Raw genomic sequence first — 27,483 nt, forward strand, 5'->3', positions numbered from 1 at the left:
GCACACAGCATTGATGCAGGGGTGTCTGAAAGTTTGCATTATCTGCATTTGTACGACACATTATGTTGAAACTCTGGAGAAAAGAGCCAATAGCTCCTCACCGGTCCAATCACGAGCTTGCAGGTCACAAACACATTACGTGAAGGCTGACAAGATGGATTCTCCTGTGATATGTGATCCTGTAAATGTCGCATGATCTTGTGACCTCACATGATTCCATCAGATGTGTATTTTGTAAGAACAGTAAGCTTATAGTTTAGGTGATGATACCAGAACCAGTGACTACAACAGTCCTTCTTCTGGTACTGTAGCTGGCAATCCTGTGGGAAATGATGAAGAGCGAAAGTCACTGGTCTACCAGATAATGGGGGAATCCCAAAAGGACTCAGTGCTTCCCACAAGTGGTGAAAGCGTATACACACAGAGATGTCCAGGATTGGAGCTGAGTTGAGCTGTAAGTGGGGAATGAGCAGGGAAGAGTGTGTGCTATTCATCTCAACTATCGGAGCAAAACTATCACATGCATCAACATTGAGAAGAGCAGCAGGTCATATCAGAATCTTGGGTGTTTTAAGGGTGTTTTATTTAGTCAAGGGTCAAATTTAATACATTCATTAAGATTAACACACACAAAAACAACATGTTAAAAACTGCAAATAACAACAAATCATTTTAAGATATGTTACGGCGACATTGAGGTTAAGCAATAGAAAAAATATGTCTCTGCACTTCCATCCGAGTAGTTACCCACCCTTAACCTTAACTCTATAGAGACTGTGTCTGTCCCACGGCCACTTAAATTAATTAAATCAAAAGTAACCAGAAGAGGAGTCATACAAAATAACCTCTTACAGGTTAACATCACTACTGCAACCGTGCAACAAAACAGGATAATTAAATGTGGACTCCTAAATATTAGATCTCTGTCATCTAAAGCTGTATTAGTAAATGATTTAATATCAGACAATCATATTGATTTATTGTGTCTTACTGAAACCTGGCTGAGTCATGAAGAATATGTCAGCCTAAATGAATCAACTCCTCCAAGTCATATTAATACTCACATTCCTCGAGGCACTGGCCGAGGAGGTAGCAGCCATCTTTGACTTAAGCCTATTAATAAATCCTAAACCTAAATTAAACTACAACTCATTTGAAAGCCTTGTTCTTAGTCTTTCACATCCAACCTGGAAAACATTACAGCCAATTCTATTTGTTATACTGCTCCAGTTCCATATTCAGAATTTATATCTGAATTTTCAGAGTTTTTATCAAGTTTAGTCCTTAAAACTGATAAGGTTATTATTGTAGGAGATTTTAATATTCATGTGGATATTGATAATGATTGCCTTAGTACTGCATTTATCTCATTGTTGGACTCGATTGGCTTCTGTCAGAGTACAGAAACCCACTCATTGCTTTGGCCACACCCTCAACCTTGTTCTTGCATATGGCATTGACATTGAGCATTTGGAGGTCTTCCCACAGAACCCTCTTCTGTCAGACCATTACCTCATAGCTTTTGAGTTCATACTCCCAGAGTGTACACCGTTAGTCAAAAGTTTCTACACCAGATGTCTAACTGACAGTGCTGTAGCTAAATTTAAAGAAGCGATTCCCTCTGCATTTGATTCAATACCACGTCTCAATGTGACAGAGGACTCCTGTGCTAATTTTAGTTTGTCCCAGATTGATCATATTGTCGATAGTGCTACAGGCTCACTGAGAATGACACTAGACTCGATAGCCCCACTGAAGAAAAAGACAGTGAGGCAAAGGAGGTTTGCTCCCTGGTATAACCCTCAGACCCGCGAACTAAAGCAAACTTCACGAAAGCTCGAAAGCATATGGCGTTCCACCAATCTGGAAGAATCACGCTTAGTTTGGCGAGATAGTCTTAAAACATATAAAAAGGCTCTCCATAATGCCAGAGCAGCCTATTACTCATCAGTAATAGAGAACAATAAGAACAACCCCAGGGTTCTCTTTAGCACTGTAGCCAGGCTGACAGAGAGTCACAGCTCTGTGGAGACGTGTATTCCTATAGACCTCAGTAGTAATGACTTCATGAACTTCTTCAATGAAAAGATTTTAACTATTCGAGGCAAGATTGATGATCTCTTGCCCTCAACCACTGCCGATCTGTCATCAAGAGGAGTGACCTTGGAAACGGCTGTATGCCCTGGTGTATATTTTGATAGCTTTTCTCCCATTAACCTAGACCAATTGTCCTCAACGGTTTCTACTTCTAAACCGTCTACCTGTCTCTTAGACCCCATCCCAACGAGGCTGCTTAAAGATGTGTTGCCTTTAATTGGCACCTCTCTGCTGGATATTGTTAATGTGTCTTTGCTAACAGGCCATGTATCACATTCCTTCAAAGTAGCTGTAATTAAACCTCTCCTGAAAAAGCCCACTCTTAATCCAGAGGTGTTGGCTAACTACAGACCGATCTCTAACCTTCCCTTCCTCTCTAAGATCCTTGAGAAAGTAGTCGCAAATCAGTTGTGCGACTTTCTACATCAGAATAGTTTATTTGAGGAGTTTCAGTCAGGATTTAGAAAACACCACAGCACAGAGACAGCACTGGTGAAAATTACAAATGACCTCCTAATTGCATCAGATAAAGGACTCATCTCGGTACTTTGTTTGTTAGACCTTAGTGCTGCGTTCGACACCATTGATCATGACATCCTATTACAGAGATTGGATCAGTCGATTGGCATTTCTGGTACCGCACTAAGTTGGTTTAAATCCTATTTATCAGATCGATCTCAATTTGTAATTGTAAACGATGAGCCTCAATGACCACCAACGTTAATCAAGATTAGTCACGTTAAACTTCTCCCAGAATGCTGCAGCTCGTCTACTCACAAAAACTAAGAAAAGAGATCACATTACTCCTGTATTGCATGTTACGGCTCTGCTCCAGGTTTGGGTTTTCCAATGCGATCACGCTACACTGCCCCGACACCATCTTCAAGGGGGTAATCACTCAATCTCTTCCTCAGGAGTCACAGAGGAAGGTCTGCACTTTGTCCTATTGGGCTGTGTAGTTCTGCAGGTGGTGGGTTTGTGCAGGATGTCCCTGTGTTGGGCAAGCTACTTGGAAAATGTAGTGAGTTAAGCTACGACTTGCTAAACATTAAGCTTCACTACACTGACTACACCGTAGTTATTTTTTTTATTGAACCAACTTAATTTCAAGTGAATGCTATTAATATCAAAAATATATAACATAATGTAAATAAACATAGGCTTATATGAATGATATAATACAACAAATTACATAATATAAGTTATAATGTGTATTATATATTCATTCAACAATGCACACTGAAATCTAACATCCATGTATAGTTATGTACCGTACTTACTACCACAGCAATATCCACCTGCCGAGTACCAATGTACATTGAACTACACTGTAGCATATTAATATGATCACAAAGAGTATGTTTGTGGTTGTATGTGTAGGCTTATGGCAATGGAGACTCTACTAGTTGTATATAAGTATATGCTTCATGTGTTAAATGTCACGGCTTGGCCGTGACTCTCGTCCCTTTCTCTCTTTTCCTTGTTTGTCCCCTGTTACGTGTGTGTCTCGTGGGCGTGGCTTCCGTCAACTGGCAATCATCTGCACACTTGCACGTCATCTCCGGCACCTGTCTCACATCATCAAGTCCTCCCTGTTAAAACACCCTGGCTTCCCTCTCTCCAGTTGCCAGATTATTGCACCATCTACAGTGGTACCTAGACTCTCGGCTTCACTAAGAGACGTACTTTGTTTTGTTCCTGGTGATTTTCTACTAACCCCTATTCCCTATGCCCAGGAATCCCGTACCTGCATTTCCACTCAGCCGCCGCCGCTCACGCCACCTCACCACTCCATCTACACTCTCCCGGTTCTGTACGAATAAACTGTTTACCTCTACCCAACCTTGCCTCTCCGTGTCTGCGCTTGGGTCCGGCTCAACCGAACCCTCACATTAAAGCTGCATTCTCTCTCCTGACCACCAGGGGGTGACTCCTCTGGTTATATAGAAGTCTATGCTTCATGTGTTAAAGCTGCATTCTCTCTACTGACCACCAGGGGGCACCTCCTCTGGTTGTATAGAAGTCTATGCTTCATGTGTTAAAGCTACATTCTCTCTACTGACCACCAGGGGGCGACTCCTGGTTGTCTATATAAAATGACTACTTCTCTCTTGATTTATTCCCTCGGTAAACATTGTAAACATGAGTTTGTGGTCTCAATCTCTAGTTTCAAGTCTTCTTCAATACAGCATGATGTTGATTTAGTAAATGATGGTCCATTTTGAGTGAAAGACCATAAAGCAGGGTATGCTTTAGGGTGGGGCTACAAATGTATTGACAGGTCTCTCTACTCCTCCACAGTCCATATATGGTCACTTCAGTTCACCGGTTGTAGATGGTAAATTAAGCTCTGTTTGTGCAGCACCTTTCTCGTCTTCCAACGACAGAACGCGCATTAACACAACATGTCATCCACACCGATTCACACACTGATGGCACTTCGGGAGGAATGACTGGACCGAAGGATTGCACCACCGAGATTACCTGCTCCACTTGTGAGCCACCGCCGCCCAGATGGCCATGGCCATAATCCATGATGGCCACGTCCAAAACGCAGAACTTGAGTCTTCAAAACCAAAGTCCACGAACAAAACAAAAGGGTATCCCAGATAGACACGCAGTGGACAACCTCACAGCGAAAGGAAGAATAGGTGCTTGTTTCATGTTCACAAATGTATAAAAAGTGCAGAAGCATTGACAGCGGGATTGTGAAGGTCAGGGAGTTGATGTGGCTGTGGAGGAACGCACACACACACACACTGCAAACAGACACACCCAGAATGCTGCAGATACAGAGCAGTGTGCACACATGCACCTCACTGCTGAACTACAAGCACACAGCACCAAAACACAAAGCTTTTATCTCGGGTATTTCCACATGGACAGGAGGAGGGTTACGACTGTAGAGGCCGAGAGGAAACACAACCATCTGCCTTTCCACCTCTCTATTATTTTCTGCCTCCTCATCCTTCTTTCTTTTTTCATCCAGTGGAAGCATACACACCTATACAAACTAGGAGAGAGAGAGTGTGTGTGTGTGTGTGTGCGCACATTGTTCTATGACCAAGTTTCTTCAATGAAACTGTCCCAGCTCTCAATTTACCACAGTTTGAACCCAAACACACACACACATTCACAAATACTAGTGTTTTTACACTATTTAACGAGACAAGAGGGAAATGTTACTGTGAGGAACTTTAAACTGGTCCTGAACCAGTCCGTGTAGTCCTGGTCCTCTACAGACCTCCATCAGTAAACAGACCATCAGAGAGAAGATGGTCTGGTTCTACTTATTTCTATTTATTTATAGTTATTCTTAAAGCTCGTCATCGGAGCTAGCGGGTCGGATTCTGGTGAAACCAGATGACATCATGCAGTTTCACCAGAACCGCCTTCAGCTCAGCCCAGCAGAGACCAGTCCACGTGGACAGACCCAGATCCAGCAGAGACCAGTCCACAGTCGACAGACCCAGATCCAGCTTCACCTGCAGCCTCAGACCTGCTGTTGGAGACCCAGGACGTATTGCTGGACCCACTGGAATGAAGGGGGGCACGGGAGAACCAGAACCAGGACTGAGAGGGGCAGACAACCATTTTATGATCGCAGACATGAGATTTCAGCATGATTTCAAACAATAATAATAAATCCATCTGCTGCTCATGAAATCTGTTCAGAAAGTGACCTGATAACGATCTGTATAAGGCCATATATATAACCTACTTATGCAAATCTTTTGGTAATGCACGTCAGACTGGGTGTTTTCCTTGCTTAGTAGGTCAAAAGCTGTTACACTGCACTTCTTGTACGATGTCTGTTCATTAAACAATGTGTAAAAGTAAATGAAAAGACAATAGCAGTATTAAATTACTGCATAAGCCTCTGGGTCCAGCTGATGCAGGATGACAATCATCAGAACCGTCCAATCAGCGTGGAGACCTTCATGTGGACAGCTACCTCGTGTGTCAATATACTGTCTGCTTTTAAAAATATGCAGGAGCTTAAATCTCTAGACGAAAGCAGTAGTTGCATTACACTACTTGTATCTTTATATCAATAGACTGATTGATACATGCCATGAACTTGTTCATCCACACTGTTCATCAGCATTTGGCATTGTGTATACTGCATTTTTATGTTTTTTAATCAATGTATTATTTTAGACCTTTAATATCTGCACACAGCTATTTCCCTCAGGATAAAATGTCATCTTATGTCATATACAGTTTTGGAAAGAGAAAATAAGAAAAAGGGCTCAAAAGTGTACTTTTCAATTGAGTATTGCTTCCATACAGAAACAAAAGAAACGAACAGCAGAGGCCACGATATCCTGCCTTTAGTCCCTAACAGAGTCCTGGTGCTGCTTCTGCGTCCTCCCAGGATGGCACTCCACTATTACCCTACAGCCATGAGCTAACCGTGGAGATGTTCCTCTAGATCTTTACACAGCTGATGGTGGTTTGATGAGATATTAATGATCTGAATGTCATATATTACAACTTTAAGTTTGCTGTGAGCGGAGCCCGTTTGTCCTGTAGATGTCTCTGTACAAAGTGAACTTAAAAACAGCCATTATTATACCAAAGAGGTTGTTTCACAAACAAGTGACTTCCAAGGATGGAGGGGTCTATTAAAGATGAGTCAGGCTCCAAAGCTGTGCTCAGAGTGCCCCTTGAAGCTTTACAGTTTCCTGTTGATGTGAAGTACACACACACACACACACACAGGCGCACACACACACACACACACACACACACACACACACACACACACACACACACACACACACACACACACACACACACACAGGAAATAGCTCCCTCGAGGTTGCACAATCCTTTGTTTGTTTTTCAGAAGACAGAAGATGTGAAGTTTAGAATGTGCATGTTGGGCTTTCATACAAACTATGAACTGTGCAGAATAAGTGAGTCTTGCCACGACCATTGGAATTGGACCACTGAATTGTTATTGATTATTAACGACTTGGTCAAATCTGTTGGTTCTGTTCTCATTTGCAGTGCTACCCCCCCTTCAAACATCGGCTTTACAGGGAGCCGTAGAACAGCTGACGTGTGTGTGTGTGCGTGCGTGCGTGTGTGTGTGGTGAGCTAATCTTATTCGGCGCAGGAAACACATTTCAGGGCCTTGAACCAAACAAGTGGACAGGAAGCGGGGCTCCAATCTAAAGGGCTGAAGGGAAGGAGAACGAGCCGGCTGAAACAGCAACAAACAGCAGCCGAGAGGAGGTTCCCTGATGAAAGGATCCCATTGGTTGGATCTTTGATCTGTTTGTATGTCATGGATTCATAAAGTGGATTGAACAACAACAAAAGGAACTAAGTCAAAGGAGCATGGAGCCCCGGTTGGGTGTTTCCATCAGTGCTGGTAGAAGGGAGGTGGCCTATTGAAGACATGTGGACAGACAGCTGGGCTTGTTCATTCATTGGCTCTCACCCTTTCACTGATGTAGGTGAAAACCAACCAAACACTGCAAGTCATAAACCACTGAACACTTCAGATCTCCTAAAGACAACTGTTCACAGGATTCACAGGATATGCTTCCTGTTGCCCAGGAAATATGATAATAGGACAACAGGCAAAAGCTAAGGCTGATAAAAAACTAAATATAGGTATCACTAGAAAAATACTTTACAAGATCAGCTGTGGCGGCTGCAGGTCGGCACGCGGCCTCAGGACGACGTCTGAAGAGCTAAATGACTAAGAGATCAGTTTCCCTACAAAGGAAAGACACACACTTTCTTCCCTGGGTAGAGAGGAGGCTGCAGAGGAGATGATGAGAGAGGAGGCTGCAGAGGAGATGAGTAGAGAGGTGGCTGCATAGGAGACGAGGAGACTGCAGAGGAGATGAGTAGAGAAGAGACTACAGAGGAGACAGGAGGCTGCAGAGGAGACGAGTAGAGAGGACAATGCAGAGGAGACTAGTAGAGAGGAGGATGCAGAGGAGACGAGTAGAGAGGAGGATGCCAAGGAGACGAGGAGACGGGAGTATGCAGAGGAGACAAGGAGAGAAGAGACTACAGAGGAGACGAGGAGATAGGAGGCTGCAGAGGAGACGAGTAGAGAGGAGGATGCTGAGGAGGCTGCAGAGGAGACGCGGAGAGAAGAGACTGCAGAGGAGACAGGAGGCTAAAGAGGGGACAAGGAGGCTAAAGAGGGAACAAGGAGGCTAAAGAGGAGACGAGGAGAGAGCAGTATGCAGAGGAGACGAGAAGAGAAGAGACTGCAGAGGAGACGAGGAGATAGGAGGCTGCAGAGGAGACAAGGAGAGAACAGACTGCAGAGGAGACGAGTAGAGAGGAGGCGTAGGATTTGAGTGTGTAGGATTTGAATGCTAAATGAATCACAATGTAATGTTATTTTTGTTGTTGTTTTTCATAAATAGTTGCAAAGGATTGCAAGAATAAAACCTGACCTTTAATGACCATATAAAATACCTGTGCAATACCTCCTTTTATCATCTCAAAAACAATCTCCAAACTCCGGCCACTTTAACCCTGTCAGATGCAGAGAAACCCTGGACTCTTTAAGACCGGCCTTTTGCTTACGGGACAGTCTCCCAGACCACGTGAGGGGAACCCAGACCCTGGCTCTGTAGCACTCTGAGATTCTTTTTGAATAAAATGCATTATTATTATTATTAAAAGTCCTTTAGACAGAGAGGATGATGGAAGGAGCGTGAAACAGGATGGGGGCTAAGACATCTGCTGGGGAGGAATTCATTCCCTAAATCACTATCTTTAAGGCTTAAATCAGAGACCGAGACGGATGGGGGGACACGCCTGGACATGATGGCTGCAGACAGAGAGGAGGTCAGAGAAGAAGGAAGCCGAGAGGACGGACTGAACCAGGTCCAATGGAATAGAATGAGATAAAGAGGCGGGCTGTTTGACACCATCATGCTTGTTTATCATGGCGGCCAATGGACAACCTGTAAAAGAAAGGGAGGACTGCTTAGGGATGGGGGGAGGAATGCAGAACTGGAGATATGAACATGGAGATAATCCATGGGGGAAGAACACCATGATGAACAGCGTCCACTGCATGATGCGTGATGAGGCCTGTCACAGCTGACTGCTTAGCTCAAACACAGGACCTTCTTCCTTTCTGTTTGTTGTTCTGGGTAAAGTCTGAATAGACTTTACCCCCCGTGTGTTTCTCTGAGAACAGAGGAAGAGAGTCGAGGAAAAGGCCCCCCAGGTCATTTGCTTGTGGGAAACAAGTAATCTAAGTAAAGCGTTAGATAGAGCAAAACAATTATTTCAATGTGAACGGCCGTTACCTGGTGTTTACAGCGGAAACCCTGACGACAGCAGGGAGGTTCGCGTGTGCTTGGAGGAAGTTGTTGCATCTTGTCCTCAAGCTACGGATTCAGAGGGCACATTGCATCTCACTGAGCACTCAAACTGGCCCAAATATATGCAGCATACAGTATATTCATTGGAATATATTTTAAAAATTGGAGGTTGTATTTCCCCATGTATTGACAGCAGCAGATGAATGGAGTGAAGACCCATCTCTAATCTAGTCTAGTATTGCGTTATGATCTTAATGGTGCCGAGCTGGACAGAATTGTTTATAACATTCAACAAATGATCTTAAGATGATCCACAGATTGTGGAGATTTGACAGTTTGACAGTTATCTACTGATATGAACCAGCTAGCCCTGTTGTGTACCACTTGTACCTGGAGAGGCGATAGTGAGTCACTGTTGCCTCCATTCTGTCCTCAGTCCAACCTGAGAGGACAGAGCGAGAGCTGCCCCGTCACGCTGAAGGTTCAAGAGGATTCAAAAGTTTGGATTCAATTCAAAGTGGCAGAAAGCAGGAAAACAAGGCGTATTCTCATTGTGTCCCGCTGGATCAGAGATCTTTCTGTTGCTGCCGTTCACTAATTCTCTCATGAGAGGTAAAGGAGGTGAGGGGAAACCCACCAGGCACCTTGAAACAGATGTCTCCTGTTTGTAAACCGAGAGGTTGAATCTGAACGGGACAAGATTCTCTGGTACACATCCAGATGCCTCATCAGACTTCAGTGGGATTGGAACGAGGCAGATCACATCCATTCATGTTGGAAAAGCACACATGATTTGAATGGAAGTCAAGGCATTAAATAGTTCACGAGCTGTACAACAACAGGCCTTTGGGGGAATAATTTGGGGTTCAGTGTCTTGTCCAAAGAAATGTGGACAGGAGGAGCTGGGGATGGAACCACCAACCCTATGATTAGATTACAGATTACATGTCATTTAGCTGACGCTTTTATCCAAAGCGATTTACAATCATACACTGTAGACACAGCTACAGGGAACAATGCAGGGTTAAGTGTCTTGCTCAAGGACACATCGACTAGGGCGGGGATTGAACCACCAACCCCCTGATTGAAAGACGAACCCGCTAACCACTGACCCATAGTTGCCACACGCGATTAGTCAAAGGACAAGTTAAATATGTATTCATTCAAATCAGCCTTTTTTACGCTTCGTGACGTAAGTCCTTAGTCACAAACTAACAAGTGTTGTAGTTTAGTTGACAACATTGTCTACTGTGTTCACTGCTGGTTTGACAAATTACATTGATCATCCTCTGACCTCTGACCTCCCAGCTTCCCCCATCACTGCCACCTACAAGCTGTCCAATAAAACACAAATACCAAGGATTTGGGAGGATTTTGACCTCCAAATATAACGGCATTCATTGTGACATGTTTTCTGTCAAAGTGGCGCTGAGACACAGAAAAGTGGACTTTGTTATCAGAGGAAGCAAGAGCCAAAGGCTGAGTGGAGGCGGACTATAGATAGCTTGTTCAAAAAGTCAGAGCGGCTTCTAACACAAACACACACAACGCATAGTGTGTGTGTGTGTGTGATGAAGCTCAATACAACAGGAAACCATATCAATAGGTATGGCTGCTAGGCTCATCTGCTAACCTTGACTTGTTTTCCTACAGAAGTTCCCTGTCATCATTTGTCAAACAGACCTTTGTGTGCACACACACACACACACACACACACACAACCACACACACACAACCACACACACACACACACACACACACAATCTCAGTATGAATAGTGTAAACATTTGATAATTACCACAAGGGTCCTGTTCGCACTGGCATAAACATGCGTCTTGAGTGATCCGATGATCGGCTCTAATCCGTCCATTCACACCGGGTGCTAGAACTCCACTGCTAAAGGAATGAGGCCATATGCTGCTCAGACCACCTCTGAATGTGATCTGAGTGGTCAGACCTCAATGTGTCTTGGCTGCCTTCACAGCTGTACTTCGAGCTGTCCACTTCAGATCACCCCAGATGCATGTTGATTCCATGTGAACAGGGACTGAGATGAGCTTCTAGCATCCTCTGTAGTGCGTATTCAACCCTGTCTCCTCCAAAATAATCTATATATTACCAAACTTTTTTCACGATTACGTCAGAAAGGCAAAATTGACTCAATGCCTGGATTATATTCAGATGCAACAATCAACGTTTAAATAATATATCTATACGGTGCACAGTACAAACTGCAGGACTCTCACACCGGAGACCATGGTTCACATCCCGTTAGTGGTGGTGGTTAGGTTTTGGCAAGATTGTGGTATCCCTTAAATGTTCATACACACTGTATTAAAACAGGACCATGGTCTTTTCCTAACCTTTAACTGAGGGCCTCAACCATAAAACTATGTTTTCAAATGCTGGAGTCACTACGAACATGTAGTGTATTGCAAGACCAAATATATTAGCCAAAAACAAATTTAAATATGTTGTCAGTCAACATTGTATCCAGTATCAACATTTGGCCACATCCATTGATTCAGAATATTTCCTCATTACGTTCTAAGAAGACATAATCCAGTGACCATTATGTTTTCTGTTTTTACAGTATTAGTTGTATATACCCATGGTTCCTAGGAGACAAGGTTATGCATTTACATTGGTGTAGGTAATATTTTCAGCAATGCCTGCTGGATTGTTTAATGACTTAACGACTTAAGAAAGATACAGCACACTGATTGCTGCCGACAAGAGTTGCCCACAATGAACAGACTAAAGTGAACCATGAACAGTACTGATTTCACTCTAATCTGGTTAATATGATGGCAGCTTGTATGAATGTAATCAGTGTTTCAATGCATGTTGTGGTCTTTGTCTGTGGTTGTACAAATGGAACAGATGTTGCATGTTGCAAGGTTTACAACCAAATACAGACTAAACAACAAAGATGTTGTGTCTTTGTTGTTTACACAGATGACTGTTGATTGCCCCTGATCCTATTTCACTGTGTTGATATTTAGCCACCACTGAAGCAAATATTCATGGTTATAAATGATAGCGTAATTTAAGCACTTACCTTTTTGTTTGTTCTTCTCCTCTTTCCATGTGGGCATAGTCTCAGTTGAACACCCAAGTTCAGATGACAACCCACCAATGCTTTGGACTGTAGGGGACTGGGTCACAGCTGGCGGGGTGGTATCAGTAACAGCATGCTGGGAGAAGGAAGCAATCCTCTGTAAGATTGAGCCGACACTATCTCTAGCATCACCTGGGCCATCCTCCACAGACCAAATGCCTCTGGGGCTGGAGGGGTTGGAAGGGTTAGGCCGGTTGGGGACCACTTGAACAACTTGGGGCCCTGAGAAAATCTTCTGCTTGGGGCAACGAGCAGGAGAAAGGGGCACTGTGGAGCAAATTATCTCTGGGACAGGGATGGAGCCCTGCAAAAGAGTTACAGAACGTGGGGAGAAAGGCAAAAAAGGATGGTGGAGGGAGGGGGGAGGGGTGTCAGAGGCACCGTCCAGGCTACTTAGAGAGGCTGAAGGGCTGGCCGAGGTGGATGTTGAACTGGTGGGGTGTTGGAGGCCTCCTGTGCTCCTTGGTGGAGGCTTGGGAGGGTTGGGGTTTATGAATCCTCTTTGAGTCTTGGTGGGAGAAGTGGTTGAGGGGCTGCTCACCAAGCTGTCCAGATCCAAGGGAAACTTGTTGAGACGTGAAATCTCTTTGGCCTTGTGCTGGGGAGCCTTGAGGACCTGGGTACCTAAGGGTTGGTAGTAGTTTTGGGGGCCACAGTAGCCCTCCACCCCAAAGGAACTGGCATTATGAAGACGACTACTCCAGTTTGCATTAGCATTGGCATACCTTAACCCTGGAGACATCCTGCCTCCACCTCCGCCTCTTTGCATACTGACCATTCCTCCACCTCTATCACAACTTTGGAGGTCTAGGCTGGACATGGAGCCATGGTTCCCCCCCTGATGCTCTGGTACACCCAGCTTCATCCCTGGCCCCTGGTCCATCTCAGAGTGGAACACACTCCCATGGGAGGAAAACTTCTTCATGTTAGGGTTGTTTCCCAAGTTGGTACCTCCCTCTCGGTGCAGTTGTGGGAGATGGGGCTGGGTTCGGTGGTACTCTCCCTGAGTTGGAGAGCTGAGATATGACCCCAGCTTAGTAAGAGGCAGCGCACTCCCACCTCCCCCAGAGTACTCCAGGCTGGACGTAGAGCTGTGAAGGCTGTCGTTGTCACTGCCTGGCCCAGACAAAATGGAGTAACCGTTGGGGTTTAACCTGCTTTGGAAGGATGCAGCTCTGGTCACGGTGGAGCCGTTGTTGTGGATGGATGACTTGTTCATGGTTCCTCGATTGAAGGACCGGCTGCTGACTACACCACGGGACTTGAGCACTGGGCTGGGAATGGTACTGAGGCTGATGCGGGAGTGATGGGCTGTCGAGCCAAGGCTGTTGTTGTTGTTGTTGTTGAAGGCTAATGAAGGGGACTGGCAACCTCCTCCCAGCTCCTCACTGGCTTTGTTGTGGTGGAGGAAGAAATGGGAAGAAGAGGGAGAAACAGGGGTGGAGATGGGTGAAGCTGAGGAGAAAGATGGTACGTCATCCTCTTCAATGTCGAAGGATCTCTTCAGAGCTGCAGGTGGGAAGAAAAAATATACGAGTTGTTAATAGAATGTCCAACTAATATCTAATCAGTGAGTCTTGACATACATATTAGAGTCAGTGTGGACTCACACTGTCCATTTGTTGAAATAGAAGGGTATATGTTAGGGATGTTTATAACAACTAATTTCCTTGACGTTTAAATGGAAGTAAGAAAGCAAGAAAACAGTAAATGAAAAAGAAGTAAAAACGGACCACAATTTGCCTTAGGAACCTGGTGTGTGTTGTAATATTTTATTCAATTCAATTCAATTCAGTATATTTTATATTGCCCAATATCATAAATTATGAATTTGCCTCAGAGGGCTTTACAATCTGTACACATACGACATCCCTGTCCCAGGACCTCACATCGGATCAGGAAAAGCTCCCAAGAAATAGAAAAAACCCTTTCATGGGGAAAAAAGGGAAGAAACCTTCAGGAGAGCAACAGAGGAGGATCCCTCTCCCAGGATGGACAGAATATATCTCATGTGTACAGTTTGAACACCAGCAGGGACTGTGGTCTATGAAAAATCATGGTTTGGCATCACTTATATCATGAATATCTTAGCATGTAAGTTTGATTCATTGAGCCACATGGCTCTGGTCCGCTTCATTGATTCATAGCATGTGAGATCGCCAATTCTGGTCTCTAGCTTACGTGCTAGCTAGTGTGAATGTGCTGCTGGCTAATCCAGGAGAGAACCAGACTGACCAGAAACCAGCCGCTATTTCGGAAAAAGGCAGTAGTGGGAGGTGGGGGCTGGGAGAACATGACAGGATGGAAGCTCGTCAGAGGCCGCTGATGATGCGAACTACTCCTGCAGTGGCGGCTCTCCCCAGAGTAACAGCTGAGACAGCATAAGTCAATGTTTCATTCAAATGTGTACATTTAGCAAGGGTGACAACGTTGAATCCACTAGTTGAATAACCGTGCACATGCTTAGTACATATCATGTAAGGATATGATGGACATAAAAAACATTTTTTTGACCATATGCTTAAGTTGACAGGACCAGGCCCAGACTGTCTCCCTGTCTCCCTGAGGTCTGAAAGTCTGTGCTGATCAGCTGGCCGCCATTATCACATAGCTCTTCAACAGATTACTTGTACCCTTCCGACCACTCAAACCACTTGAACACTACTAAGAGTGAGAGTGCGGTGCCTGAGATACCCAGGTCCTGGAGGGAAAAAATAAGGATCTGGTGGTTCACTGTGTGAAAGGCAGCGGAAAGGTCTAGAAGGATAAGGACAGAGGAGAGAGAGGCTGCTCTAGCAGTGTGAAGCTGCTCAGAGACAGCAAGGAGGGCAGTCTTTGTTGAGTGGTCTGCCTTGAATCCAGACTGGTGGGGGTCTAGAAGGTTGTTGCTGTGGAGAAAGGAGGAGACTTGGTTAAAGATAGCTCGCTCTAGAGTTTTGGAAAAGAAGGGGAGGAGAGAGACAGGTCTGTAGTTATTGACTTCAGATGGGTCGAGAGTGGGTTTCTTCAGGAGACTTCAGAATGACCCACTCTACCACTCATCCCACAAGAGACACATCTGTTAAACTCCTGAAGAAGATGCAATGGCCCAAAGGGGACAAACACAGGTCTGCAACAGAGACACCATCAGGAAAAAGGCTCAGCAGAGGATGTACTTCCTGATGCAGCTCAGGAATGCTGTGTGTGTGTGTGTGTGTGTGTGTGTGTGTGTGTGTGTGTGTGTGTGTGTGTGTGTGTGTGTGTGTGTGTGTGTGTGTGTGTGCGCGCGTGTGTACACACGTATGCTCTAAAGTACGTGAACGTGTGTCTCTCCTTAGAAGATCATATAAAATCTCTCTCTCTCTTTTGGTTCCTAGCCAGCTGCCTGTGTATGGGCACAGTGTCCCCTTCCTTTGTTTAACACACACACACACACACACACACACGCACACGCACACGCACACACACAAAGGGTGGATTGAGGTTGGAGCTGGAGTCAGGGCATCCAGTGGGGTGTTTTGTTACAAAAACCAACCACTGCAACGTAACATACCATGAGGGTGAGTGGTTAACAGAAGGGGATATAATTATAGTTTGTAAGAGAAAGCTGAGATGTCATCAACTGCTGACTGTGAAAATTGCACTTCTTTGATACCAATTCATCACAGTTGGCAAAACTGAAGAATAATATATATTGTTTTTACATTTGGTGCCTCATTATAGTTGTAAATCAGGGCTAAAAAACCTCTGAAAGGAAACAATAAAACAACTTTTTGAGAGCACACTTGGTTATCCATCTGTAGAATCTTAATAGTATTAACAAACTGTTTGATCTAAATTTAGTGATACCACTGTGTTACAAGATCTCAGCAATTTACTTGATGAGTGCAATATTATCAAAACTTAGGCTGCTTTCTCACCTATAGACCAGAGAAAAACCTGATGCATTGTTGCATTTTAGTTCTGGTCCGGTTCCTGTTCACACTGGCTTTTAACGTACCAATAGGAGTCCACATTACCGGTAACTGTCACTGATTGGACAGTTTTGCTGAAGTTCATGAAGTACTTGAACTGACAAAGTTCACAGAGTGGGATACGAGAACAGCAGTTTTAACAGCTTTTAAACAGTTACATCAGAGAAATAAAACACAGTGACGAGCATTTGTGTTGATTTGCATAAATAGTTTACATTCATTACCATGAGCACATCAATTATAAGATAACTTCTTCACAAGCTGCGAAGAGCTCTCTGTGTAGGTCAACTGCATACCCTTTACACCATAACCCACGACTAACACACAGCATACACCATTTGTAACATTACAAATTGTACATTACAAATGTACACCACCAATGGTACGCTGGGTAACGTTACATCTGCTAGCTATTAGCTTAACAGTCTGTTAACAGCTGGGAGAGGCTCCGTCACTACTGCGCATTCCTGAACAGAAGAAAGAGAAACCGGAGATGCAGAAGAACTCTGAAGAGCCCAGGACAGGAGCTGTCTGCTGTCTGGACGTTTTGGGGTTTAAAAAAATCCAACGTAGCCACCAGTGGTGCTAACACTAGCAACTTACTCTGTCCCCTCAGCACAAAACATGTTGTGGGACATTATAAAGGTAATAACAATCTACCTATGAAGGTCCCGCTACAGTCGGGGGTGGATGAATGATCAAAACTCTGGATTTGAGGGATATAGTCTTTCCCAACATTATACCAACAACACCGAAGCAAGCTGGAAGTGGAGCTACAGTCCTTTCTACAACAGCAGATCTGTGGTCAGTTAGTGTTTACTCAACGGTCTTACACTATTCGTTTTTAAAAGAGAAGCAATAAAGTTTTAAATAAGTAAACTTTCTTTACCTATTATTTGACATTCTGCCAACCGTTCATGCGTTCTGATCAGTGGCGGCTGGCCAATAGAGGGCCAAGGGGCCTGGCCCCACCTTGAGCCAAAATTTTTTTTAAAAAGTATACAAAAATTATAATAATGATAATAATTAATTATACAAATTGTCAATATTTGTGTTTTGGAAATATGGAATATACCCAGTAATATTTGTAAAATAGGATATCTGCGCAAAATATATGCTTTTCCTGCACTTCCTGCAGGTCCTCTCCACCTGTCTGCATGTCTCAGCTGCGCTGGGGCCAAATCGATTTTGCCCAAAAGAGGCGGGTCTAAGAAGTAGTTTAGCCTATTACTGATTAAAGATATAAATGAGTGACATACAATTTAGCCAATCAGCATCCTAAAGTCGTTTGGCCCAAAGTTGCGTGTTCTCGTCAGGTACTTTTTTAACGACATGACAACGACCAGCGCGAGCACGAGCACTTCCAAGAAGACCCGACCCGGTAAAATCTCTCCTACAAGACCCGTTTGAGAGAAGAACTTTGGGAGAGAATCTACATGTAAAACAACTGGGCCCGGATGAATCAGACTTAAGAAGACAACAGACTGAATGAAAGGGAAGCAGCACAGGAAGCTTCTGTAGGGACCGGTAGACCCAGAAGGTTTGGTTAGCTTGATGCTGTTGTGCTAATGTATTTTACTTTATAAATCAACGGGGACAGATCCAGCATGGACAGTTACTGGAGTAAGGGACATGAAGCACTTGTTGGAAGGATTAAGAAAACATGAGAACACCAGGACACACATGGATAACTCCTCAAGCAGCCATATTGGGCAAAGTGAACGTCACTACCAGCTGGATGACGGACACAGGATTGAGGTGAAGAAACACAATGAGGAGCTGGATAAAAACGGGCACACTTTAACCCTAACGTTCATAGGGGCATCTTAATATATAAACATCTTCTATTAGATTTTATATATATATGTATATATATATATATGTAATTTATATTATACAATATTTATATTTTATTATAATATATTTATGATATTTATATTATATGGAATTTATATATCATATTATACTGAATAGTATTATATAATATATATTAAAATACTGAATTGTATGAATAAGATTTTTTTATTATGTCAGTGTTGTTAAAAATAAATAAATGTTAAATATTTAACTGCAAAGTAGAAAAGCGTGTTGCATTGAATCATACTGGGATGTTTGCTGAAATTTATTGAGTGGCCCTACCAAAAAAAAATTCCACCAGCCGCAACTGGTTCTGATTCCTTCATATGTTAAATAATGGTGTGGGGCCCAGACAACCCCACAGCGGAGGAGGCCAACATAGTGCCTGTTAGCGCCTGGCTCGTTCTAAGAACCACGAGTCACCGGTAGAGTTGTTCCGTCAAAGCGTTTTTTAAAGTCTTTGCAGTGGGAGCTCCTCATTTTGACACTATACTACAAACACCAGCAGCGGGACGAGCTGAGCGTCTACTCTGCGCTGAGCGCAGCACGTTTGCTGTTTTTTTCTGGCCGTCAAATCACAGTGGAGAATGGGTGGTACCACATAAAAGTAGTCCACACTTTGAATCGGGCTCAGTCCAACTTCAGGCCTGCTCGCTGAAATGTTTCCTCGCCGACTAAATCTCATGAACCCACATGGACCAGAGATTATGTCCTCCTTCAGCCTTCCCTTTCAGCAAGTCCTCTACCTTGTGCCTAGATTTTCATTTCTAAGGATATTCCGTAGCTCTTCTCTGAAAAAGTGCGGCACCTCTCAAGCGCTTCCAGCTGGGAGTCAAACACAACGTTGTGCAAAAAACGTGACAAATATGACAACTATAGTGTAAGAGATTCATTGTTGAGATGAAAAGAGAAATCACTTTTAACATTATTGATACTCATTGTGAAAAATCCTTGAGAGTAATCAATGAACATAGACAGACAGTCTCCTCCTACATGTAGATTATTAAATGCAAAATATTATTTAGGTGTAACTCTAATGAATTATTCGGAAGATTACATCAAAAAAGTAGCCTAACATATTACTCTACCCTTCAGGTAGCTCGCTCTCAAAACGCATGGTGACCCCTGGTCCATACTAATCAAAGCCTTCAGTTTATACATGATGACAAAATGTGGTTTTATTCTATGTACTCCCAACAGTAAAATATGGCAATTTATATCGTGAAAGCCAAGTCATGCAAACGAAAAAAATACAAATAGACAAAGAAACTACAGAGAAGGTGAGCAGCACTTCTCCACACAAGGCAGGGCCTTCCCTCTTGTGAAGATGAGGAGCGAGTGAGAGTGAGCATTCATGCTGCTCAGCTTGGAGAGCAACGCTGTAATTACAGGACTCCTCTCATGTCATTAAGACTTAAACACGGTCGCTCGTTGTTGTATGACCAGACCAATGACCTCTCAGTCAGACACACACACACACACACACACACAGACACAGAGCTATTTGCTGTGGCAAGACGTTTTTCACATGTTAACATTTCTTCTATATTTCGGCTGCATTGTGACCCGTTATTTGTCCCTTTTGTTAATACTTTGTTAATACTTTGTTTCTTTGAGATTTATCCAAAATTCACCAAAAGTTAGCTTGAGATAATGTCTCATTTGCATATTAAAAAATGACCTTTCAGAAGAAAAAAATTGTTGGCTAGTTCACATGTTTTTGACCCTATTCACGTGTAATTTTACAAAACATATCTATCTTAAACCGAACATTTCATAACTATCTAGATCATATCCTATCTACATAAGGGTTTTACAGAGGGGATTGTTTATATTTCATTCATAGCCTGATTTACACATTGTATTCCTAAAAGCATGGCAATTTGTTTTTATGGACAGTATTTTCTGATTTCATGTGTGATAGAAATAACTATCAAAGATTCCCTCAGTACACACCGTTGACTTTAATATGTCAACAAAATTAATTTTGAATTTTTAACCTGGCTTTGGAGATCAGACCGAACTGCACAGCGATACCAAGGCTCACAGGGAACCAGTCCAAACACAGAAGGTGTCCTTATTCTGCGGCCATTACCCTGAACAAAGGACATTGCCTTGATACGGTAAAGACAAACAACTTATTTCTTGCTACTTTAATTGAAAATAGCCTTATTTCACATACCTCAATTGTCTCAGGTCCTACCGGAGCAGTTAATGGCTTACAGCCTGTGAAGGCTCCAGGCAGGCTGGGGAGGGGTGTGTGTTGGGGGTAGGGTTGTGTGGACTCGGCTGGGTTTGCTGAGGCTACAAGTGTGAACCTGCCCTCCATACAAAAGATAAGGAGCCCTGGTATCAGGGTAATTGCTGGCAACCTGTCAAACAGTGGGGAAATAATTACGGTGGCAGTGGTGCACTCAGTCTCTGCTCTGTTCCACCTGTGTGTGTGTGTGTGTGTGTGTGTGTGTGTGTGTGTGTGTGTGTGTGTGTGTGTGTGTGTGTGCAGTCTACATTTGGCCCCACTCCCTCTGGTCTCACTAATCCTCTCCTCTTACACAATCTGATAAAGAGAGATGCTCAAACTCTCTCTCACACCGTGCTGAATAACTCTCAGCTATGTCAGGGTTTCTGGGAGAGTGTGTTTTGCTGATGTGTAATCAGTTCACTGGGAAAGGTAGGTGTGTGTGCGTGCGTGTGCGTGCGTGTGTGTGCGTGTGTTATGAGAGCTTGCTTCCTGTAGAAGCTGACTTGCATGTCATGCTCATGCTTTGTGCTTCTCTACTTTCATTATGCTTCTTTTGTGATTAGCCGTGTTTATTATCAATGTATTAAAGAAACAAAGGCTCTATTCTCTAGATCTGTGAACGTTGTGTTTTAGTTACTTCACATGCACTAAGACAGTCATGGTCATATCATCAGTGTATGTTGATTCAAAGGCTCCCACTACAGAGAGGAAGTGCTGCTCACATTCAGTACCATTTGTTCAACCTCTTCTGCCTGGTTGCATTTTCTTTCCTCAGCAACTACAATCCAGCTCACTCACAGAGTTTCCTGGGTTTCGATTAAACAGGTTATTTTCTTTGTGCAGAAGAGATGATGAGGTGAAACATTATTTTCAAAAACTGAACCAGACAGGCAAAGTGACCACCTCATGGTGCCTCTACGTTCCTGTGGCCTTCATGTGACACGTGTGCAAGGGGCTCATGCGTCTTCTTGCTCGGAAGTCTGTAAACACTGGCAAGTGAAGGGCTGCAGTTGTAGGAGCTTTTGGCAAAAGGCCAGAACCCCAGAAGAAAGAAAACATGGAACTGGCCTCCAGTTCAGCTTGTCAGAATCACACAGCGTCCAGGAGGAAATCAATGCTGTGTGTGTGTGTGTGTGTGTGTGTGTGTGTGTGTGTGTGTGTGTGTGTGTGTGTGTGTGTGTGTGTGTGTGTGTGTGTGTGTGTGTTTGTGTGTTAATGTACGTCCTGGCCAAATATACTTACTACATTAGAAAATACTCTTCTACTGATTCCACTTACAAGCATTGGAGGTCAAATATAAATATTCCTGTGCAGTTTATGTCAACGCTTGAAGTCTGAACCTTTCCACAGTCTCCCACAGTCCTCCTCAGTTGTGTTCTATAAACAAATGGCTATCCATAAAGAAACGTTTATTTTGTATAGCCCAACAAAAAAAAAACTTCAGGAGAGCAACAGAGGAGGATCCCTCTCCCCGGATGGACAGAAGCAATAGATGTCATGTGTACAGATGAACAGCGTTACAGAGATACAACACATTCAATGAATATGACTGAAATGTATGAATAAGTAGTAGTAGGCATGGACCACGATCCAGATTTCCACAATCCATGTAAACAGGAGGAGGCAGAGAGCATCAGCATGGCCATGGCCATGGCAGGAGGCGGGGCCAATGAGGCATAAGGCCAGGCCCTTGAGGCAGGAGGCACAAAGGAGGAGGCAGGGTCAATGAGCAAGGAGGCCAGGCCAGGAGCAGGATGCAGAATTATAGCTATCCATAATTAAATGTCTATCTATAAACAAACGGCCAGCCATAAACCAACGGCTATCTATAAACCAACGGCTATCTATAAACCAATGGCTATCTATAAACCAATAGCTATCTATAAACCAATGGCTATCCATAAACCAATAGCTCTCCATAAACCAATGGCTATTTATAAACCAATGGCTATCCATAAACCAATGGATATTTATAAACCAATGGCTATACATAAACCAATGGCTATTTATAAACCAATTGCTATCTAAAAACCAATGGCTATCTAAAAACCAATGGCTATCTATACACAATAGAAAGTTACAAATACAAAATAAAGCAGAACAGACAAACTAAAATAGGGGAAACAAGGGGAAACTGCATAAAAGGACGACATCACTTAAAAGCATCCATCCATCCATCCATTTTCAATACCGCTTATCCTCATTAGGGTCGCGGGGGCGCTGGAGCCTATCCCAGCTGACATAGGGCGAAGGCAGGGGACACCCTGGACAGGCCGCCAGTCCATCGAGGGCACATGTAGGGACATACAACCATTCACTCTCACATTCACATCTATGGGCAATTTAGAGATCAATTAACCTGCAGCATGTCTTTGGACTGTGGGAGGAAGCCGGAGAGCCCAGAGGTGTAGTGGCTAGCACTGTCGCCTCACAGCAAGAGGGCCGCGGGTTCAATTCCCGGTCGGAGCGGTCCTTCTGTGTGGAGTTTGCATGTTCTCACTTAAAAGCAGTTCTATAAAAATGGGTTTTAAGAAGTGATTTAAAAGAAGCTACTGATTCTGCTTGCCTTATCCCCTCAGGTAGGTCGTTCCAAAGTCGAGAGGCTCTGATGGCAAAAGCACGGTCACCCTTTGGATTTAAGCCTTGACTTTGGAACGGCCAGAAGGACCCCACCAGAGGATCTAAGGTTGCGAGCTGGCTCATATGGGGCTAACATTTCAATGATGTAGCTTGGGGCCAGACGCTTTAAAAGTGATCAGCAAAATCTTAAAATCAATTCTAAAACTAACAGGGAGCCAGTGGAGAAAGGCCAGGACTGGAGTAATGTGATGCCGTCTGTTGGAACCAGTCAGAAGCCGAGCTGCTGCATTCTGGACTAGTTGGAGGCGGGAAATGGATTTTTGATTTATGCCGGAAAGGAGGGAGTTGCAGTAGTCGAGAGAAAATGAGTGCATGAATGACTTTTTCCAGATCTGAGCATGACAATATGGGTTTGATTTTTGAAATTATTCTTAATTGAAAGAAGCAGGACTGGACAATATTTTTGATTCAAAATTTAATTGAGAGTCAAACATCACACCCAAATTTCTGGCAACAGGTTTTAAATAAGCAGCCAGGGGAGCAAGTTGACTCTTGATGAGACTGGTGTTATTGTTTGGGGAACTGAATAATATGACTTCTGATTTGGAGTTATTGAGCTGAAGAAAATGTTGAGCCATCCAGCAGTTAACGTCAGAGAGACAATCTAAGACAGCAGCCAGGCTCTCTGGGTCACCAGGTCTCAGCGGAAGGTATATCTGTGCGTCGTCTGCATAGCAATGAAAAGATATGTTGTGTCGTTGGAGGATTTGGCCGAGTGGAAGCACATGTAGATAGAAAATAAAAGTGGACCTAAGATTGAACCTTGTGGTACACCACAGGTAATGTGTGTCGTGGAAGACGAGTGATTACCTATGGTGATTGAGTACGATCTTTCTAAAAGGTAAGAATAAAACCAGCCAAGTGCAGTGTCCTTGATACCAACCCAGGTTTTGAGGCGATCGATTAAAATGGCGTGATCTACAGTATCAAAAGCTGCACTAAGGTCTAAAAGAATTAAAACGGCGCTCTCGCTTCTGTCGGCTGCTAAAAGGAGGTCATTAGTTCAATTCAATTCAGTTTATTTTGTATAGCCCAATATTACAAATTACAAATTTGCGTCAGAGGGCTTTACAATCTGTACACATAAGACATCCCTGTCCCAGGACCTCACATCGGATCAGGAAAAACTCCCCCAAAATAACCTTTCAAAGGGAAAAAAGGGAAGAAACCTTCAGGAGAGCAACAGAGGAGGATCCCTCTCCCCAGATGGACAGATGCAATAGATGTCATGTGTACAGAATGAACAGCATTACAAAGTTACATAAACACATTACATGAATATGACAATGTATGAATGGAACTCCAATCCATGAAACAGAAGGAGGTAGAGAGGAGGGGCAGCGCGGTGCATCAGCAGGGGCCATGGCAGGAGGCCGGCTCACCAGGCATCAATGGACCCTATGAGACGTGAAGTCACAAAGACTCTGGGGAGGAAGCAGAGTTAATAAGGTGCAATGGAGAGACGTAGGAGATAGGTGCTCAGTGTATCCTAAAACATCCCACAGCAGCCTATAAGCCTATAGCAGCATATCAAGGGGCTCGACCAGGGCAAACCTGATTCAGCCCTAACTATAAGCACTATTAAAGAGGAAAGTCTTAAGTCTGTTCTTAAATGAGGTGACTGTGTCTGCCTCCCGGACTGAAAGTGGAAGCTGGTTCCATAAAAGACACGCATGATAACTGAAGGCTCTTGCTCCCATCCTACTTTTTAGGACTCTAGGAACCACAAGTAGCCCCGCATTTAGTGAGCGCAGCTCTCTAGTGGGGCAATATGTTACTACAAGCTCCTTAAGATATAATGGTGCATCACCAATCAAGGCTTTGTAGGTGAGGAGAAGAATTTTAAATGTGATTCTTGATTTTACAGGGATGCAGTGCCGAGCAGCTGATACAGGAGTAATGTGATCGCAGCACTAAGGTCTAACAAGGCCAGTACAGAGATGAGTCCCCTTATCTGATGCAATTAGGAGGTCATTTGTAATTTTCACCAGTGCTGTCTCTGTGCTGTGGTGTTTTCTAAATCCTGACTGAAACTCCTCAAATAAACTATTCTGATGTAGAAAGTCGCACAACTGATTTGCGACTACTTTCTCAAGGATCTTAGAGAGGAAGGGAAGGTTAGAGATCGGTCTGTAGTTAGCCAACACCTCTGGATTAAGAGTGGGCTTTTTCAGGAGAGGTTTAATTATAGCTACTTTGAAGGAATGTGGTACATGGCCTGTTAGCAAAGACACATTAACAATATCCAGCAGAGAGGTGCCAATTAAAGGCAACACATCTTTAAGCAGCCTCGTTGGGATGGGGTCTAAGAGACAGGTAGACGGTTTAGAAGTAGAAACCGTTGAGGACAATTGGTCTAGGTTAATGGGAGAAAAGCTATCCAAATATACACCAGGGCATACAGCCGTTTCCAAGGTCACTCCTCTTGATGACAGATCGGCAGTGGTTGAGGGCAAGAGATCATCAATCTTGCCTCGAATAGTTAAAATCTTTTCATTGAAGAAGTTCATGAAGTCATTACTACTGAGGTCTATTGGAATACACTGCTCCACAGAGCTGTGACTCTCTGTCAGCCTGGCTACAGTGCTAAAGAGAACCCTGGGGTTGTTCTTATTTTTCTCTATTACTGATGAGTAATAGGCTGCTCTGGCATTACGGAGAGCCTTTTTTATGTTTTAAGGCTATCTCGCCAAACTAAGCGTGATTCTTCCAGATTGGTGGAACGCCATATGCTTTCGTGAAGTTTGCTTTAGTTCGCAGGTCTGAGGGTTATACCAGGGAGCAAACCTCCTTTGCCTCACTGTCCTTTTCTTCAGTGGGGCTATCGAGTCTAGTGTCATTCTCAGTGAGCCTGTAGCACTATCGACAATATGATCAATCTGGGAAGGACTAAAGTTAGCACAGGAGTCCTCTGTCACATTGAGACGTGGTATTGAATCAAATGCAGAGGGAATCGCTTCTTTAAATTTAGCTACAGCACTGTCAGTTAGACATCTGGTGTAGAAACTTTTGACTAACGGTGTACACTCTGGGAGTATGAACTCAAAAGTTATGAGGTAATGGTCTGACAGAAGAGGGTTCTGTGGGAAGACCTCCAAATGCTCAATGTCAATGCCATATGCAAGAACAAGGTCGAGGGTGTGGCCAAAGCAATGAGTGGGTTTCTGTACTCTCTGACAAAAGCCAATCGAGTCCAACAATGAGATAAATGCAGTACTAAGGCAATCATTATCAATATCCACATGAATATTAAAATCTCCTACAATAATAACCTTATCAGTTTTAAGGACTAAACTTGATAAAAACTCTGAAAATTCAGATATAAATTCTGAATATGGACCTGGTGGCCGGTACAGTATAACAAATAGAATTGGCTGTAATGTTTTCCAGGTTGGATGTGAAAGACTAAGAAAAAGGCTTTCAAATGAGTTGTAGTTTAATTTAGGTTTAGGATTCATTAATAGGCTTGTGTCAAAGATGGCTGCTACTCCACCTCCTCGGCCGGTGCCTCGAGGAATGTGAGTATTAATATGACTTGGAGGAGTTGATTCATTTAGGCTGACATATTCTTCATGACTCAGCCAGGTTTCAGTAAGACACAATAGATCAATATGATTGTCTGATATTAAATCATTTACTAATACAGCTTTATACATAATACATTTCATTTAGCTGACGCTTTTATCCAAAGCGACTTACAATCATGTTACATTCATACACTGTAGACACAGCTACAGGGAACAATTCAGGGTTAAGTGTCTTGCTCAAGGACACATCGACTAGGGCGGGGATTGAACCACAAACCCCCTGATTGAAAGACGGAACTGCTAACCACTGACCCACAGTCGCTTTAGATGACAGAGATCTAATATTTAGGAGTCCACATTTAATTATCCTGTTTTGTTGCACTGTTGCAGTAGTTTTGTTAACCTGTATGAGGTTATTTTGTATGACTCCTCTTCTGGTTACTTTTGATTTAATTAATTTAAGTGGCCGTGGGACAGACACAGTCTCTATAGAGTTACAGTTAAGGGTGGGTAACTGCTCGGATGGAAGTGCAGAGAAGGGTGGAAGACTACAACTCTGCTTCTGCTTCCTGATCTGAACTCTGGTTACCTTGAGGAGGGCAGTTTCTTTGCTCCTCAAGGTGCTCTAAAAGAAGACTGAAATTTCTCAAATATATTATTATGATTCATAAAAGCTAGGAGTTGTGTTGAAACCAATTTTTCTAAATCTTTTGATAAAAATGGAAGTTTTGAA

The 27,483-nt window shown here is 43.5% G+C and overlaps 1 protein-coding gene across 1 annotated transcript in view; it reads right to left on the reverse strand.

Annotated features, from left to right (window-relative positions):
- Positions 1-27,483, reverse strand: part of sept12 (septin 12) — a 66,553-nt gene that overhangs the window by 27,477 nt on the left and 11,593 nt on the right. The window contains exon 2 of the mRNA XM_034540427.1: positions 12,472-14,040. Coding sequence (XP_034396318.1) covers positions 12,472-14,040 — 1,569 coding nt within the window. The remainder of the gene's footprint in view (positions 1-12,471; positions 14,041-27,483) is intronic.

Source organism: Cyclopterus lumpus, chromosome 8 (assembly GCF_009769545.1).
Source record: "Cyclopterus lumpus isolate fCycLum1 chromosome 8, fCycLum1.pri, whole genome shotgun sequence".
In the NCBI taxonomy this organism is placed as follows: Eukaryota; Metazoa; Chordata; class Actinopteri; order Perciformes; family Cyclopteridae; genus Cyclopterus; species Cyclopterus lumpus.